Below are 17,741 nucleotides of genomic sequence, written 5' to 3' on the forward strand. Positions count from 1 at the left end.
GCATAAAGTACAATATTTGCATAATGGCTCAATAGACCCCTAAGCTATGGACAAAGGCTAACACTACATCGTCAAACAGCGATGACACAGACTCACACTCTCTTTCCCTCTCTCGCTCACACGCACGCACACCAGTAACAAAGCGACATCCTCATTTAACAGTAAACTACTTCCTAAAAGCTCAGGCCTATCTTAAATGGCATCAGCGATTACTTCCTCCCAACAGCTTGTTAACCAAACAGAGGGAGAGTAAGTTGAGGTCTACCTGGCTTTGGCACAGAGTTGGTCATGGACTGTGGCACTTTATCATTGATGAGCTCCACACACTCACTGGGAAAGAAGCCAACCTGGATGCAGTGAGAGGAAACACAAAACAAACAACAATTATCAGTCTGAGGCCCAGTTTTGGGGATAGTTTATACCAGTGCTTTCAATTATTTTCTGATATGTTCCACCGGGAAGAAGAAACACACATAAATACAATTATTTTATTAGTAGTATAATTGATCAACAAAGTTGTTTTAAGTAAACCAATGCATATGATTGTATTCTAATTATCATTAAAGAAACCCCAAAAAATATATAAATATATCAACTTAAACCAATAAATTTATTAAAATTGTTTTTAGTCACAGTTACAGAAAATATTTGAAGTGCATCAATTTGTCAGAAATTGTAAACAAATGTACTGGTAATAACACAACTGGGCTGTTTTTTTGTTTTTGTTTAATAAAAATGCGTAATTTAAGATTAATGGATACAATGAGCAGGGTTTGAAGCATAATACTGCATGATAATGATAATGATAATGGCCCCTGGGGTCACATGCACTCCCCATGGGCTCACACAGCGCCTCCCGAAGGGCGCCCGTCGCACTATTTGAGTAAAACTGGTTTACACATTATTGCCACAAATGGGTATTTTCTTATTCCACTGTTCTTGTCTTATTCTTTTTTGGACAAAGTGAATTGTGCAAATGCAACCCTAAAATAACTGATAAAGCATGTCTAGAAGCGATAAACAACACTGTAGCAGTTTTCCCAATACAAACAATTCATTGTGGCAGTCAGCTACAAATACATTTGGACCGCCACCGATAAAATTGGTGCTACTGCTGTATACATCTGAAATCCACTTATTAATAACTTAAATCATATGAAATGTGTACAGGGATGGGTACTTTTCAAATTCAAGCCGACAGTATCGGCACTCAAAGGTATCAATTTTCATTACGTTTGTGTTTGTTCATGTGGTAATACATTTTAAATTGTTGAAAATCCAAATATCAATTTTCTTCAGTGATCTTTTTAGTGAGCGGATATTAACTGGGCTGTCCAGTTGTTATACAATATCTTGTTTTCTTGCACCTGTGAGTCTCATTTGCAAGTATGCATTCATTTCAGTTAGTCCAAGGTGTGTTGCCGAAGTCGGAAAGGAGTCTTTGCCATTAGCTTATATATGCCAGACTTGTCTTTTGTTGAGTCCTACAAAGTGTTCATAGTGTTTACCAGCTTTTTGATTGTAACGAGCATCGTAGTTGGAGATTTTATTACTAAATTTGGAGATGTTAAAATCCCCATATAAAAAATTTGGAGGTGTTAAAATCCCCATGTAAAATAGCCAATTCTCATTAGAAGCATGTATATGACTTATCTAATGTAAATTAGCATATATATATACATATATATACATTAACATATATATATATAATTATATATAAATATATACACAGTATACACACACATATATACTGTATATATACACACACACACATATATATACACACGTATATATATTTATACATATCTATACATACATATATATCCATACATAACATATATATACATATATAACACACACACACACAAGCATATATATATGTGTATATATATATATATATATATATATATATATATGTTAGCGCTGTCAAACGATTAAAATATTTACTCACGACAATCACATTGGTCATAGTTAACTCAAAATGAATCGCGACTAATCGAAAAAAGATACAATTGTTCATCATTAATAAGTGTACCCTAGACAATTTTTAAGTTTTTAATACCATGAGTGGACAATTAATTTGCTTTAATGCAATGTTTTTAAACATTATGCTTTTTGAAATAGCTCAACACAGAAAGGATACAAACAAGATTTTAAAGAGAATAGAAAAAAATACCTGCAGTGCATTGGTGTCTGCCAGAGTTTGTATTTTGTAAAAATACAGAATTTGTATTCTTGCTTTAGGAACACTTGTATTTAGAGGAGAGGAGATACACTTCCATGTTTGGATAGCAGTTTCACTCAATAATAACACCAAATGTAGATATTTATGATCATAAATTGATCGTCAAAGATGTTATGTGATATTTTTTCTACTTGAATAAATGTCTCTGATATTCTGTACTTGACATGTTGTACAAGTTAATGGAATTTACATACCTGCATGACAATGTTATAACTTTCTCTACCTACTTAATATTTTTGTTTTTATATTCAGCCTGTTAAACAATCTGTAATTGTAAACTATCAATCAGAACAGGTTATAAAATAATATATTGGCACCCAGAATCAAGGGTTGGAATTGAGGGTTTAACCACTAAAATGATTCCAGAGTGCGGCCACCGCTGCTGCTCACTGCTCACCTCACCTCCCAGGGGTGGAACAAGGAGATGGGTCAAATCTCACCACAACTAGTGGTAGAAAATGGATGGATGGATGGTTGAATGGTGTTTGTGTGTGTGTGACTATCTGTGGTACTTTAACTTTAACTGCGTGGGTTCCCTCGGGGTACTCCGGCTTCCTTCCACCGCCAAAAACACGCACCTGTGGATAGGTTGATTGGTAACACTAAATTGGCCCTAGTGTGTGAATGTGAGTGTGAATGTTGTCTGTCTATACTTGTATGTGTTGGCCCTGCGATGAGGTGGCGACTTGTCCAGGGTGTACAACGCCTTCCACTCGAATGCAGCTGAGATAGACTCCAGCACCCCCCGCGACCCCAAAAGGGACAAGCGGTAAGAAATGGATTGAGGGATGGATACTATAACTATAATAATATTGTGTAGTGAGCTGAAATTACCCGATGTGGGCTGCAGAGGGCAGTGGCAGGCATGCCTGCAGCACTAAACCTAGTCTCAGTGGGAGCGAAGAAGACGAGATTATTCAAAGACAGTCTTCTTCCTTTCAATCGCCGTTGCCATTTCAATACACTTAATTTCAATCTGCCATGAAATATTTATTTAGGTAGAAATATCACAGAATAACAGAATAGCATGACTGTATTGTAAGGCAATTTTTTTGTTGTTTTGTTGGTTAGACCGGGTGTGAAGCGTAGTGCTCTCATTGTGGAGCTGCCAACCAGATGTGTGTAATTGGTATGAGAAAAGACTTGACATGTTTTGACAAAAATCTCAGAAAAAAGTGACTTTAGACTTCCTCTCTACTGTCTTTATTTCTGCTGAGATTTTATTCAAACTTACAAAGGCAGTTCGAGTAACAATCTACATGTTATGTTTTCAATGCACTTAACAATAAATTCGAACACGGACGTGAAGGTCCCCTTCTCTATAAGCAGCAATTGGAGCGAGCAGCGTTCGCTCGAATGTTGTCATCTCACGGCGATTGAAGGTAAAATTGTTTTGTCATGTCCGGAGAACGACTTGCCATGGAATTGGATCTGAGATTTTGTGCAATTCTGCTAGCTATTTTCGAGTTTGTGATTTACAAACCCAGCTTCCTTATGAGTTGGGAAATTGTGTTAGATGTAAATATAAACTGAACACAATGATTTGCAAATCCTTTTCAACCCATATTCAGTTGAATATGCTACAAAGACAACATATTTGATGTTCAAACTGATAACACTTTTTTTTTTGCAAATAATCATTAACTTTAGAATGTGATGCCCGCAACACATGACAAAGAAAATGGGAAAGGTGGCAATAAATACTGATAAAGTCGAGGAATTCTCATCAAACACTTATTTGGAACATCCCACAGGTGTGCAGGCTAGTTGGGAATAGGTGGATGCCATGATTGGGTATAAAAGCAGCTTCTGTGAAATACTCAGTCATTCACAAACAAGGATTGGGAAACAGTCACCTCTTTGTGAACAAATTGTCAAACAGTTTAAGAACAACATTTCTCAATGAGCTATTGCAAGGAATTTAGGGATTTTACCATCTGCGGTCCGTAATACTATCAAAAGGTTCTGGAGAAATCACTCCAAGTAAGCAATGATATAACGGACCTTTGTTCCCTCAGGCGGAAACTGCATAAAAAAGCAACATCAGTGTGTAAAGGATATCACCACATGGGCTCAGGAACACTTCAGAAAACCACTGTCAGTAACTACAGTTTGTCGCTACATCTGTAAATGCAAGTTAAAACTACTATGCCAAAGCCAAAGCCATTTTTTTAACGACACCCAGAAACGCCGCCGGCTTCGCTGGGCCCGAGCTCAGCTAAGATGGACTGATGCAAAGTGGAAAGGTGTTCTGTGGTCTGACGAGTCCATATTTAAATAGTTTTTGGAAACTGTGAACGTCGTGTCCTCCGGACCAACGAGGAAAAGAACCATCAGGACTATTCTAGGTGAAAAGTTCAAAAGCCAGCATCTGTGATGGTATGGGGGTGTGTGTATTGGTGCCCAAGACATGGGTAACTTACACATCTGTGAAGACACCATTAATGCTGGAAGGTACATACAGCTTTTGGAGCAACATATGTTGTCATCCAAGCAACGTTATCATGGACGCCCTTGCATATTTCAGCAAGACAATGCCAAGTCACTTGTTACAACAGCGTGGCTTCATAGTAAAAGAGTGCGGGTACTAGACTGGCTTGCCTGTAGTCCAGACCTGTCTCCCATTGAAAATGTGTGGTGCATTATGAAGCCTAAAATACCACAATGGAGACCCCGGACTGTTGATGTAACACAGTGGTGAAGATGCCCTTTCCCAACTACTTTGGCACGTGTTGCAGCCACAAAATTCTAAGTAAATTGTTATTTGCAAAAAAAAAAATAAAAAAATTATGAGTTTAAACATCAAATATCTTGTCTTTGTACTGCATTCATTTGAATATGGGTTGAAAAGGATTTGCAAATCATTGTATTCCGTTTATATTTACATCTAACACAATTTCCCAACTCATATGGAAACGGGGTTTGTAACAGTAACTGGACCATTACACATGTCCACATACTACGGAACGGGCCGAGGGTCAAAACCGTTAATCACGCTTTATGATCGCCTTTAAAGGAACTTATGAGATTTTACCTTAGTAGAAACATTCAAGTCCAAACCCCCTTTTTAGATCAGTCTGATCTGCCGCAGGAGAGGATACCAGGTGGCCACGGATTATTTCTAGAGAGGTACCTGTCTGGAGAACGTGCTAGCTGACCTGAGTTGTGAACCGAGGTAGATCACTCTTCCATAGCTGTGAACATCTCTGTGTAGCTGACATGAGCGAAGAAGATCTCTCAATGACTATCGCTTGGCTTCCCCATGGACTGGACTCCCACATTATTGACACATTTAACAATTCAATAATTATACCCACTTGACATCTAATGCAGCCGACAACACTGGAAGGACGGTGCCGATCCCCTTGGAAGGGGGGTACCTACTTCTATAGGTTTCTTCTTTTTCCCTATCTGGGGTATTTAGATTTGTTCCTTGCCCAGCTGTGGGTTTAGTTGATAAGGGATGTTGTGAGTTTGTGAAGCCCTTTGAGACACTTGAGTTTAAGGGCTGTATAAAAAAATATATTAATTGATTGATATATGTATATACAGTATAATTTATAATAAGAAAATGAAGCCAACAAGTATTAAGACATTTCCGGGTATGGTGCAAAGTTAATATTTGCATATAATTAACACACAGTTCGCATTTAAAGTTAAAGACAGTTTCTTGGTTACTCTGTCATCAAATAAAAGGGTATTATTTCCCACTGAGGTGGGTGTCCCAACATGAAGGGCACTTTTACAAGTGGACAGTCCAGCCTTTGATTTACAGAACTGATGATTAGAGATAGTGCTAGAAAGACAGAGCCTGGAGACACTCTTCCGTTGTTTGGTAACACTTTGCGTTACCGGTGAAATACGTAAACACGGGGCAGCCCCAGTGTGGCCTGCGGCTCATGTTTTTAAATGAACCGTACAAGTGTACATCCACCTTTCTGCTTGTGTCAGGAATGTTGTATGATGACGTGTGCATCTAGCCCTGAGCAGATCACAAGAAGCCACCGAATCACCCCCAATTTCCACAGGACGCGTCACGGGCGCGGTGCGTAATCGCTGCGGAGTGGCAGCACCATCTACTATCCAGCAATCCCTCCCCACTGCCGTTCTGTTGTGGTTCCGTTGAGGAGCAAAACAGCGCAGACTTTTACGACATTTCACGAATCCGCGCATAATTATGTGGGAAAGTAAACACTGCGGAGCGTCTCCAGCTTTGCCGTCCATCAAAACACACAGGCAGGCGTGTTTGGGACTCTATTGACTTGACTCGTGAAAAAGACGACAGTTTTGCCGTGAAGGACGACGACTTTTTTGTAGAAAGCAACAACACAACAGTAACATCATTCCTCGCGAGCATTGTTGACACACACACACAACTCCTACAAACCACGACTCTGCCTCCCCTGCTACCGTTTCAGCTGGCATTTGACACGAGCGAGGTCCTGTGTCTAATGCACGTAGCTTCCCGGGATTTTCATGGCGCAGTGGGAGAGTGGCCGAGCGCAACCCAAGGGTCCCTGGTTCAAATCCCCACCTAGTACCAACCTCGTCACTTCCGTTGTGTCCTGAGCAAGACACTTCACCCTTGCTCCTGATGGGTGCTGGTTAGCGCCTTGCATGGCAGCTCCCTCCATCAGTGTGTGAATGGGTAAATGTGGAAGTAGTGTCAAAGCGCTTTGAGTACCTTGAAGGTAGAAAAGCGCTATACAAGTACAACCCATTTATCATTTATTTAATTTTGGACCTCCAGAATCAGTATTTGGGGCAAGAAGATGAAATAACGTCTGAAAGCCTTTGACAATTTGCTTTCATGTTCGTCCTCGCCCATTAGGACGATCCACTTTGAAGACAGACTAATGACATGTCAACGTGACGGTTATGTAACGTAGCCGAGACAAGTTAATGTAATAATATAGGGGAAAAATATGGGCATTGTAAAAGCCTAAAACATCCATCCATTTCTACCGCTTGTCCCTTTTTGGGGTCACTGGAGCATATCTCAGCTGCATTCGGGCGGAAGGCAGTGTACACCCTGGACAAGTCGTCACCTCATCGCAGAAAGCCTAAAACATAACAAATTAAATACAACTCTGTTTGGGGCCCAGGAGCTTAAAAGCCCACAAACACCCATTTCTAAATATTTTTAAACTTTTTTATTTATGTAAAAAAATGTTTATACCTTTTATAGTCAAACTTTTTAATTTATTTTGATGCATGTTTATTACAATAGTAAATTCAAGGGAAAAATTTTCAAAAATGTAAATTTTTAGTGCAAAATATCTAATTTAACAAATTTACAATCCTTCCAGTGATCGAACCCAGTAAAACTGCCTTAGAAGAGCAAGGCAGCACGAACACTGCACACCACAGGAAATAGTGTCGGTGTCCGGGAAAATTTGCTATTATATTCTTATCAGTGACAGAGCAGGGAAGGGCAAGGAATACATTTGCAATAAATTGTATATGAAGCGCCCTGTCATTCATTACTTGACATTTTTCATGCACTTCTTCCTGCAAAACCGGGCTGCTCACGGACTGCGGTGATTGGGGTGATGGGTCAAATGCAGAGAATAATTTCGCTACACCTAGTGTGTGTGTGACAATCATTGGTACTTTAACTGAACATACAGCACACGGTATATGAACTACGTGCAGCAAAACATTCACCTAATAAAAACCTTCAGTGTCAAAATGCTCCCCTTGCATCCTTTAGTATTTTTGCAAACAGCTCCGCTATAAATAGTTTGCCTCTCCCACAGAAAAACTCCTGAGAAACAACTAAATGACAAACTTCCTGTTACGTGCCACACGTGGGCTGGAATGTGAAGACGACATAGTGCAGGCAATGAGCCATGCGTGATCCAGAATGGCAGTGCAGAGAAAGTGGGCCAGCGGGTCAGATAAAGTTCAGACCTGGAAACTCAGTACATCCCTGAATTTACTGTTCATTGAACCTGAAGAGATGCTGGTTGCACTTGATGTTTGATGTTAATATTGGATTACTTTGTGTTGAAGAACAAAAGCAAAAGTATCTGCTCAATATAGTGTTAAAATGTTGGTTAGGGTTTATCAAAAATGTATTGAACGTTGAAAATGACAGAAGAAAACATTTCTTCTTGTTAATTAAACTAAGAAGTTTTTGTTGCACTTTCTTCAAATATGATGTGAATGCATTGGCCATTAATTGTTTTTTTTTTATTGCTTGTTTGTATCCATAATTCATGGATACCTAATTCCATAACAAGAAATAACAGGAATAACGGAAACTTCACCTGCATTTCACAGTCACACTAGTTGAAGTTTTAAACGCTAAAAAGTTACTGAATCGATTTCAACTCACTGAATCATTTCGGATCTTACTGTTTTAAATAAACAAGTATTATCTCTAAATCGTAATCGACTTGTCCAGGGTGAACCCCGCCTTCCGCCCGAATGCAGCTGAGATAGGCTCCAGGAATATTCCGATTAAGGTTTTTTTCTGCCAATTCTGATCATCTATGAGTAAGATTGGCAGGTACCAATTACCGATCACATATATTAACTGTATATTTTACAAATGATTCATGGTGAATGATAATGAGAGTTTAACAATATCAATACAATACCTAAACTTGTTTATTCTCACTCATTAAATCAAATTGTTGGAGCGAAACAAAGTCAATAGTAGACAATAACTAAACAGAATTGAAAACTACTATCTACTATTTTAAAGTTAAAGTACCACTGATAGTCACAAACACACAAAGTGTGGTGAAATTACCCTCTGCATTTGACCCATCCCCTTGTTCCACCACCTGGGAGGTGAGGTGAGCAGTGAGCAGTTTGGGAACCGATGGCCGCGCTCGGGAATCCTTTTGGTGATTTAACCACCAATTTCAACCCTTAATGCTGAGTGCCAAGCAGGGAGGTAACGGGTCCCATTTTTATAGTCTTTGGTATGACTCGGCCAGAGTTTGAACTCATGACCTACCGATCTTAAGGTGGACACTCTAACCACAAGGCCACAATCCTTTGGTCTTTGCCTTCAAAGTCTTCTTGTTTCCGGGGAAATATGATTTTGCTAACATTAACAAATAAAACAAAAAACTAAAAATACAAATATTGACCCAATACCTTTAGTATCGATCACATACCGATACTACCCTTCGTATCGACACCACCGTTATATGGATCGATTCACTTTCCTCAAACAAGTTGTGTACTGACTGTGACATTGCTAACACACCATCAGTTGTTGTAATATTATCCCCTTTTATTAAACTACCTGCTAAAATTTGCTCACTTTCTGCTGTATCATGCTTCCATTTACATTTCTTAAACTTTACTAAGCACTTATTTATTCTGTTGTTACTAGCTACATTAGCAGTTATATTAGCTATTAACATACCTGCTCTGGGTGTGAAACATGTTAAGTCTGGTCCTGCAGTGATAATACTACTTGATAATGATACTTAAGATATTAAGAAATGCTGTTTATTTGCTGTGGGAGTGTTTCCACACTGTGTATGGAGACACATAATTAGCTGTGACTCAGCCAGGGGACTAAAATAAATACAGTGTCATCCGGAGGGGGTTTGGCAACTGTAATCTGCAATAAAAGGCATTAATCGGCAGTGGCTAACACATACTTTATGAAAATGGGCTGATACTAATCGGTGACCGATCGAACGGCACATCTCTAACACTTATGGCACCTACCAAGTGTGTGTGTGTGACAATCATTGGCACTTTAACTTTTTTAATTGATGTTATTGTTCACAGCCCGCAACAGTCACTTTGTCAGACAGTCCTCTACTGATGCCTGTAATATTTTAATTGAAGTTTTTGGCATGGTATATAAATGAATTAATAAAATACTTTCAAATGCAATAAACTTTTAATATTTAAAGTAGACGGCAAATAAAAAAAATCATTGTTTATGAGTAAGGCACACCTGAAAGCCGTGCTTCCCCCTCCACCAGGTGGTGTCTTCTTTGGGAGGCATGTCAATCACTGACACGATGTCGCCGACCTGCACAGAACATGTTACTGTCACATAGTAGCTCCAAAATGTGGGTTGTATATATATATGTATATATATATATATATATATATATATATATATATATGTATATATACACACATATATGTATATATATACACATACATATATATATACATACATATACATATATATATACATACATATACATACATACAAACATACACATATATATATACATACATACACATATATATATACATACATACATATATATATATACATACATACATATATATACATACATACATACATATATATATATACCTACATATACATACATATGTATATATATATATACCTACATATACATAAATATATATATATATGTATACCTACATATACATACACACATATATATATATATATATATATATATATATATATATATATATATATATATATATATAGTATTTGTGCAGGGATTGAAACGTTCACAATTCTTATGTGAGACAAAAACATATGTCCTTTTTTTTAATAACATGTCCTTTTTTTTAATGCATTCTAACTCGTAAGTAAAAGTCAGCTAACAATGGAGTCAATGGGAGCTCCTCTACTGTGCCAATAAAACCCACTTATAAAACATCAAAAAAGAATCAACAATAGACAATAAAAAATTTGCAATCTGAATTTTAACCACGTATTAGCAATACTGTTAATATAAGCGCTAATGTTAAGGACCTACTTTTAGCAGCACCATGATCACAGAGCGGCAACTAACTAATGCTGCCATATTAAGAGCATCAGCCGGTGATCTGATGCAATTCCTGTAAGCAGGTGAAAGTGAATTCTAGATTATAAATCATGCCTCTCAACAAGATAGGAGGTTGAGGACGTAAATCAAGAATTTGGTGAACTTTGACAGCCAACTCACACTGGGAGAGGGCGAAAAAGACACAAAAAGACAACGTTTCACACCCACTTTTTCTAAACCGTTTGCAAGGACTATGATTAATTCTTCATATAAACAGAAATATATGACCACCCCGTCAGTCATCATCCCAGTGACAGCAGACAGTGTACAGTAACTGATTTTTCATTATGTTTTTTGTCTCTCATGAAGTCTGCCATGAGTAGTAGGAATCACTGTTGTTGTAGGAAAAAGCGAACGTTGTGATGAATATGAAATTAATACGCCGCTGTATGCTTAAAATGACCAAAATATTACAGGTTATTTTGAATGTGCCTTTTACTATATTACATATATACTTACAGCATGTACAGTATAGAAAACCTTGATGAAGGTGATAGGATGATTTTAAAGCGCTTTATTGTGAGAATAGTGTGAAGCTCAAAGGCTCCATTGTTAGCTGACTTGAATTTTTTGTTTATTTAGAAGTTACAGTGAAGAAAAAAAGAAAACAAAACACATATATGTGTGCTTGTCTGACATACAGTAAGTATGGTAAGTAATTGTGAATGATAACGTTAATAGGATAAATCTATAAAATGGAAAGTTACAGTCTGCTGTTATTGTTGTTGTCACCTCAAAGGAAAGCTCGTCTGAGGCCTGCGCGATGTAGCGCTTGATGACATGCGCAGCAGCGATAGCGGGGACGTTGATGGAAGACTCTTCATGTACCAAAAGATGATTTCCCTTATTGTCAACCTGGTATACACACAAACACATATTACAGTACATCTATATATCTACATATACATATATATGTACGTATACATATTAATATATATATATAAACACACACATATACCCCCGTGACCCCAAAGGGAATAAGCGGTAGAAAATGTATATATATACAGTGTATATATATATATATATATATATATATATATATATAATACACGCACATGTACCCCCGCGACCCCAAAGTGAATAAGCGGTAGAATATTTTAGATATATATATATATATATATATATATATATATATATATATATATATATATATATATATATATATATAAACCCCGTTTCCATATGAGTTGGGAAATTGTGTTAGATGTAAATATAAAAGGAATACAATGATTTGCAAATCATTTTCAACCCATATTCAGATGAATATGCTACAAAGACAACATATTTGATGTTCAAACTGATAAACATTTTTTTTGTGTGCAAATAATCATTAACTTTAGAATTTGATGCCAGCAACACGTGAAAAAGAAGTTGGGAAAGGTGGCAATAAATACTGATAAAGTTGAGGAATGCTCATCAAACACTTATTTGGAACATCCCACAGGTGTGCAGGCTAATTGGGAACAGTTGGGTGCCATGATTGAGTATAAAAGCAGCTTCCATGAAATGCTAAGTAATTCACAAACAAGGATGGGGTGAGGGTCACCACTTTGCAAGTAAATTGTCGAATAGTTTTAGAACAACATTTCTCAACAAGCTATTGCAAGGAATTTGGGATTTTACCATTTACGGTCCGTAACATCATCAAAAAGTTCAGAGAATCTGGAGGAATCACTGCACGTAAGCGATGTTATTACGGACTTTTGATCCCTCAGGCGGTACTGCATCAAAAACCGACATCAGTGTGTAAAGGATATCACCAGATGGGCTCAGGAACACTTCATAAAACCACTGTCAGTAACTACAGTTGGTCGCTACATCTGTTAGTGCAAGTTAAAACTCTACTATGCACAATAGATTAATCTATTTATTATTGCATACATACATACATGCATACATACATACATAAATTGGTGACCCTCGCCCCATCCTTGTTTGTAAATTACATAGCATTTCATGGAAGCTGCTTTTATACCCAATCATGGCACCCACCTGTTCCCAATTAGCCTGCACACCTGTGGGATGTTCCAAATAAGTGTTTGATGACAATTTCTCAACTTTATCAGTATTTATTGCCACCTTTCCCAACTTCTTTGTCACGTGTTGCTGGCATCTAATTCTAAAGTTAATGATTATTTGCAAAAAAATAAAAAATGTTTATCAGTTTAAACATCAAATATGTTGTCTTTGTAGCATATTCAACTGAATTGGGTTGAAAATGATTTGCTAAGTAAAAATGACAACCAAGTAATACATTCAAAAATCAGAAATACAATCCACAGCAAAACCAACAGCAATACAGAACAGAGAGAAGTTGCAAAAAAACGACCTGCTAGTGTTGGCACTCATAATTCCAGAGTTTTGTGAATGGATCCTACTCGCCTTAACCGTAATTATGAGGAAGGCCTGTGTTGTTGTGCCTGATGGCTAGCATTGCGGCGTTGTTGTGAAGGATGCTGTTGACAGTTAAGGTCGACCATAGGGCCACACTCTGTGTGCATCTGTCTGTTACTTACAGTACGTTATTTGTACAATATCACCATCAAACACGTGTTGCAGGTGGTTGACTCTGCATTCATTTAACACCACTCGCTTTTTCTTTCGGTCTGGTTACTACCGCTTATGTCGGCACTCGTGCGCACCCCCAGTTGCGACCATCATCAGGAATAAAGATGCTGAACACATGGAAAGATCTGCTCTTATAAAAGGGACAATTGAATCGGAAGAATAGTGGTCTCATTATTGAGACTTCATCTTCCTAATTAGCCCCTTTCTCCCCACTTGCATCGTGTGCAAGACAACCAAATACAATCTTTGTTTAAATTTGTGCATTGAACTTTTTTTTTTCTTTATTTGATATGTATTTCATGTGATCTGTATACAGCGTCAGTGTTTGACTGTAACTTAATTTAGTTATAATTACCTAAGCCAGGAGGTTGTGTAATAGTTGGAGTTTGTTTGTTTGCAACATAATTAAAAATGATAAATGGGTTATACTTGTATAGCGCTTTTCTATTTTTTTTTTTTTAAGGAACTCAAAGCGCTTTGACACTATTTCCACATTCACAGACACATTCACACACTGATGGCGGCAGCTGCCATGCAAGGCGCTAACCAAGACCCATCAGGAACACGGGTGAAGTGTCTTGCTCAAGGACACAACGGACGTGACTAGGATGGTAGAAGGTGGGGATTGAACCAGGAACCCTAAGGTTGCTGGCACAGCCACTCTCCCAACTGCTCCACGCCGTCCTCTAAATTTAAAATTTAAAATGTTATAGGCGGATTTTCACAAAACTCTGAGTGTCCAAAATGGAATAGGGAACTTGTGATTCGGATTTTTGAGATGATCCGGATATTTTCTACTACATTACCTTACATTTACATTACAAGCCTCAATTTCTCTCTTTGTGTATGGCCATGACTTCACCCACATATATAATTTACTTTATTCTGCTATAGATAGATCACAAAGTCATGGGCAGATTTTGAATGGACCTTTAAGAAATGACAGACATTGTTTAAGGATTAAGTCATTATATATTGGGGGTGATCTGCACCACTGTCTGGATTCAGGACGTTTAAAACAAACCTTTTTTTTTTGCTTTTTGAATGTAGGACCTGGCAGAAGTCTACTGTTCTCTGTTCAGTATAAGAAATAAAAAAAATAGAGCGAAAACTCCTTTGTAAACCACAGAACAACTACCGTATTTTTCGGACTATAAGTCGCAGTTTTTTTTATAGTGGGGGTGCAACTTATACTCAGGAGCGACTTATGTGTGAAATTGTTAACACATTACCGTAAAATATTTAATAATATCATTTAGCTCACTCACGTAAGAGACTAGACGTATAAGATTTCATGGGATTTAGCTATTAGGAGTGACAGATTGTTTGGTAAACGTATAGCATGTTCTATATGTTATAGTTATTTGAATGACTCTTACCATAATATGTTACGTTAACATACCAGGCACCTTCTCAGTTGTTTATTTATGCGTCATATAACGTACACTTATTCAGCCCGTTGTTCACTATTTATTTATTTTAAATTGTCTTTCAAATGTCTATTCTTGGTGTAGGGTTTTATCAAATAAATTTCCCCAAAAAATGCGACTTACATTCCAGTGCGACTTATATATGTTTTTTTCCCTTCTTTATTATGCATTTTCGGAATCTGCGACTTATACTCTGGAGGGACTTATACTCCTAAAAATACGGTAATTCAATTAAATTCGTTGTTTCAATTTCAGTTGGTTTACATGAACTTTAAAAGTCTGATTTCAGTTGAACTAACTCACTAATTAGGAAACCTAATAGGTGCTTTTCAAGATAAGGACAGTGTATTCGTACCTCCATCCATGTGAGTGCAGGCCCACAGTTGATCTTGTTGTCAGCGATGGTTGAAAGTCGAGAGAGGTAAGCCAGCAACATCTGGGAAACGGACTAACACGGAAGAAAATCAACATAACTAACATATCTACTACCACGTAATCCCCTAGCAGCAAGTTATACCATTCTAACTATCAGCTATTATTCTTTGACCATTCGCTTTTCATGTGTGTTGTCAGAGCTCACTTCAGGTTGATCAGTCAAGCTGTCATGTCGAGGAAGCTCCGGCAGCTGTGAGAAGCGTCGATCATAGATGCACAGGTGCAAATGCTTGTCCAAGACGCGGAAATCCTCATAACTGCGCTTCACAATCCAGCTTCGACTCTTAAAAAAGACAAAAAGACTCAGTGACTCAAAACAGGAAAACAGTAATTATTTAGTTTACTTTTCTTTAATATTTGGTGTAGTGCAGCACACATTAAGAAAGAACTGTTACATTGTGGTCTGCCATAATCACGGTTGAGCATGTGCCTCGATTTTAAGGTCAGAGTTATGTTAATCATAGTTACAGTACAGGAGCAAAAGACAAACTACTTGTGTAAACAACTTTGGTTATTGTTTTTCAAATTAAACAAAATACAAAAAGGTAAGTATCCAATGCATTTCTTAAATGAAAATAAACATGATAAAATAAATACATTCGAAATAGTATTGCTTGTATTCCGACAAATGATTTCTTCCCGTAAGTGAAATCAGTGGTGGTCAATCAAGCTAAGATGGCTGTGGGACAGCAAGCAGCTGAGTACACAACAGGGCTGTATATTCCTGCAAAAAACAGATATGCGCAATAAATCCAACCATACATTGGAATAGATCCCTATACGTTATCAAAAAGGAAAAGATTTGTCCAGTGATCGGTGGAATTCCCAAACATTTCAAACTATCATCAATCAATCAATCAATCAATCACTGTTTATTTATATAGCCCCAAATCACAAGTGTCTCAAAGGGCTGCACAAGCCACAACGACATCCGCGGTACAGAGCTCACATAAGGGCAAGGAAAAACTCAGCCCAGTGGGACGTCGGTGACAATGACTATGAGAAACCTTGGAGAGGACCGTATATGCGGGCAACCCCCCTCTAGGGGAGACCGAAAGTAATGGATATCGAGCGGGTCTAACATGATATTGTGAAAGTCCAGTCCATAGTGGATCCAACATAACAGTGAGAGTCCAGTCCATAGTGGATCCAATATAGTATATTTAATGTGCTCCAGACATCATCGTACATGACAAAACAGATGAAATCTTGGAAAAACATGGAGGTATACAACGTATTTGTGTGTGGCTGGGTCAAGGAAATTGGTATCAAAATTCTCCCGGATAAATATGCATATCATGATTTAACTTTGCGTCTACTGCCATGTTTGTTGCCTGCCCTTGATGTTGCACGTGCCGTTTACGAGTATGAGTGTTTTTGTCCCGTCTTTATCAAAATACTGTATAACTATAGATGTCAACGTTGTGTATGTGATGAAAGCTTCATTTCTGATTGCTGCATTTGGTAAAAGCTTAACTATTTTAGGTTTTGCTCACATTTGATTTCTTTTATTTAGACTCGCCAAGTTGGTGCTTTTTGGAACACTCGTAGCAAAAATGTGTCTTGATAAATACAAATAATATCAAGATAATACCTACATGGGAAACAATAAATGTTAAAAGTGTATCCAACAAACCTCTTACGAAGTTGTCACCGCAAACTTGTACACTCTTCGGCTCTGCTCCCTTGAACTGGAGTACATGGTCATTTTGTAGTCGTCTTTAATAAGATCTTGCACTCTTTCGGCATTCTTGATTACCTTCCGAAAAACGTTTTATCTTTTCGCGATTTATACGGTTCATACAGCCAAAAACAACGCAAGCATAGAGGGACGTGTCCACTTGTTACAACGGAATAATGAGATACATTTAGTGACTGTGGACATGCCAGTTAACCCAGGCTGCACCAGGCCTACAAGCATACATTTATCCAACCATGAAAAGCACCACATAATATAAACCAATCAGAAGCACCGTAAGGCGGGTCTTGCCTGACTTTTGTTCGTTAACGCAAAGAGAACCGCAGCGTCGGTGGCCACGCTTGTCACATTCCGTGAGCGTATCAACCTGAATCATTTGGCGGGAATACATATTGTGATTTGTGACTGGATTGAAATGGAAGGGGATAGTGGCGGGATATCATCAAGGAATTGCCAAAAAAAAGGAAAGAACAACATTAAGAGTTTTGGATGGATTTTCAAAGATGGATGAAAAAGATCAACACAGATAGACAGACAACATTCACATTCACACTCACATTCACACACTA

At 37.8% G+C, this 17,741-nt stretch overlaps 1 protein-coding gene across 3 annotated transcripts in view; it reads right to left on the minus strand.

The window, feature by feature from the left end:
* arhgap32b (Rho GTPase activating protein 32b) overlaps positions 1–17,741 on the minus strand; it is a 308,797-nt gene that overhangs the window by 93,788 nt on the left and 197,268 nt on the right. For all 3 annotated transcript variants that reach the window (XM_061898082.1, XM_061898081.1, XM_061898083.1), the window contains 5 exons: positions 15,619–15,756; positions 15,394–15,486; positions 11,773–11,895; positions 10,179–10,256; positions 266–347 (listed from right to left, as the gene is read on the minus strand). In XM_061898082.1, coding sequence (XP_061754066.1) covers positions 266–347; positions 10,179–10,256; positions 11,773–11,895; positions 15,394–15,486; positions 15,619–15,756 — 514 coding nt within the window. The remainder of the gene's footprint in view (positions 1–265; positions 348–10,178; positions 10,257–11,772; positions 11,896–15,393; positions 15,487–15,618; positions 15,757–17,741) is intronic.

This window comes from Nerophis ophidion, linkage group LG04, assembly GCF_033978795.1.
Source record: "Nerophis ophidion isolate RoL-2023_Sa linkage group LG04, RoL_Noph_v1.0, whole genome shotgun sequence".
NCBI lineage: Eukaryota > Metazoa > Chordata > Actinopteri > Syngnathiformes > Syngnathidae > Nerophis > Nerophis ophidion.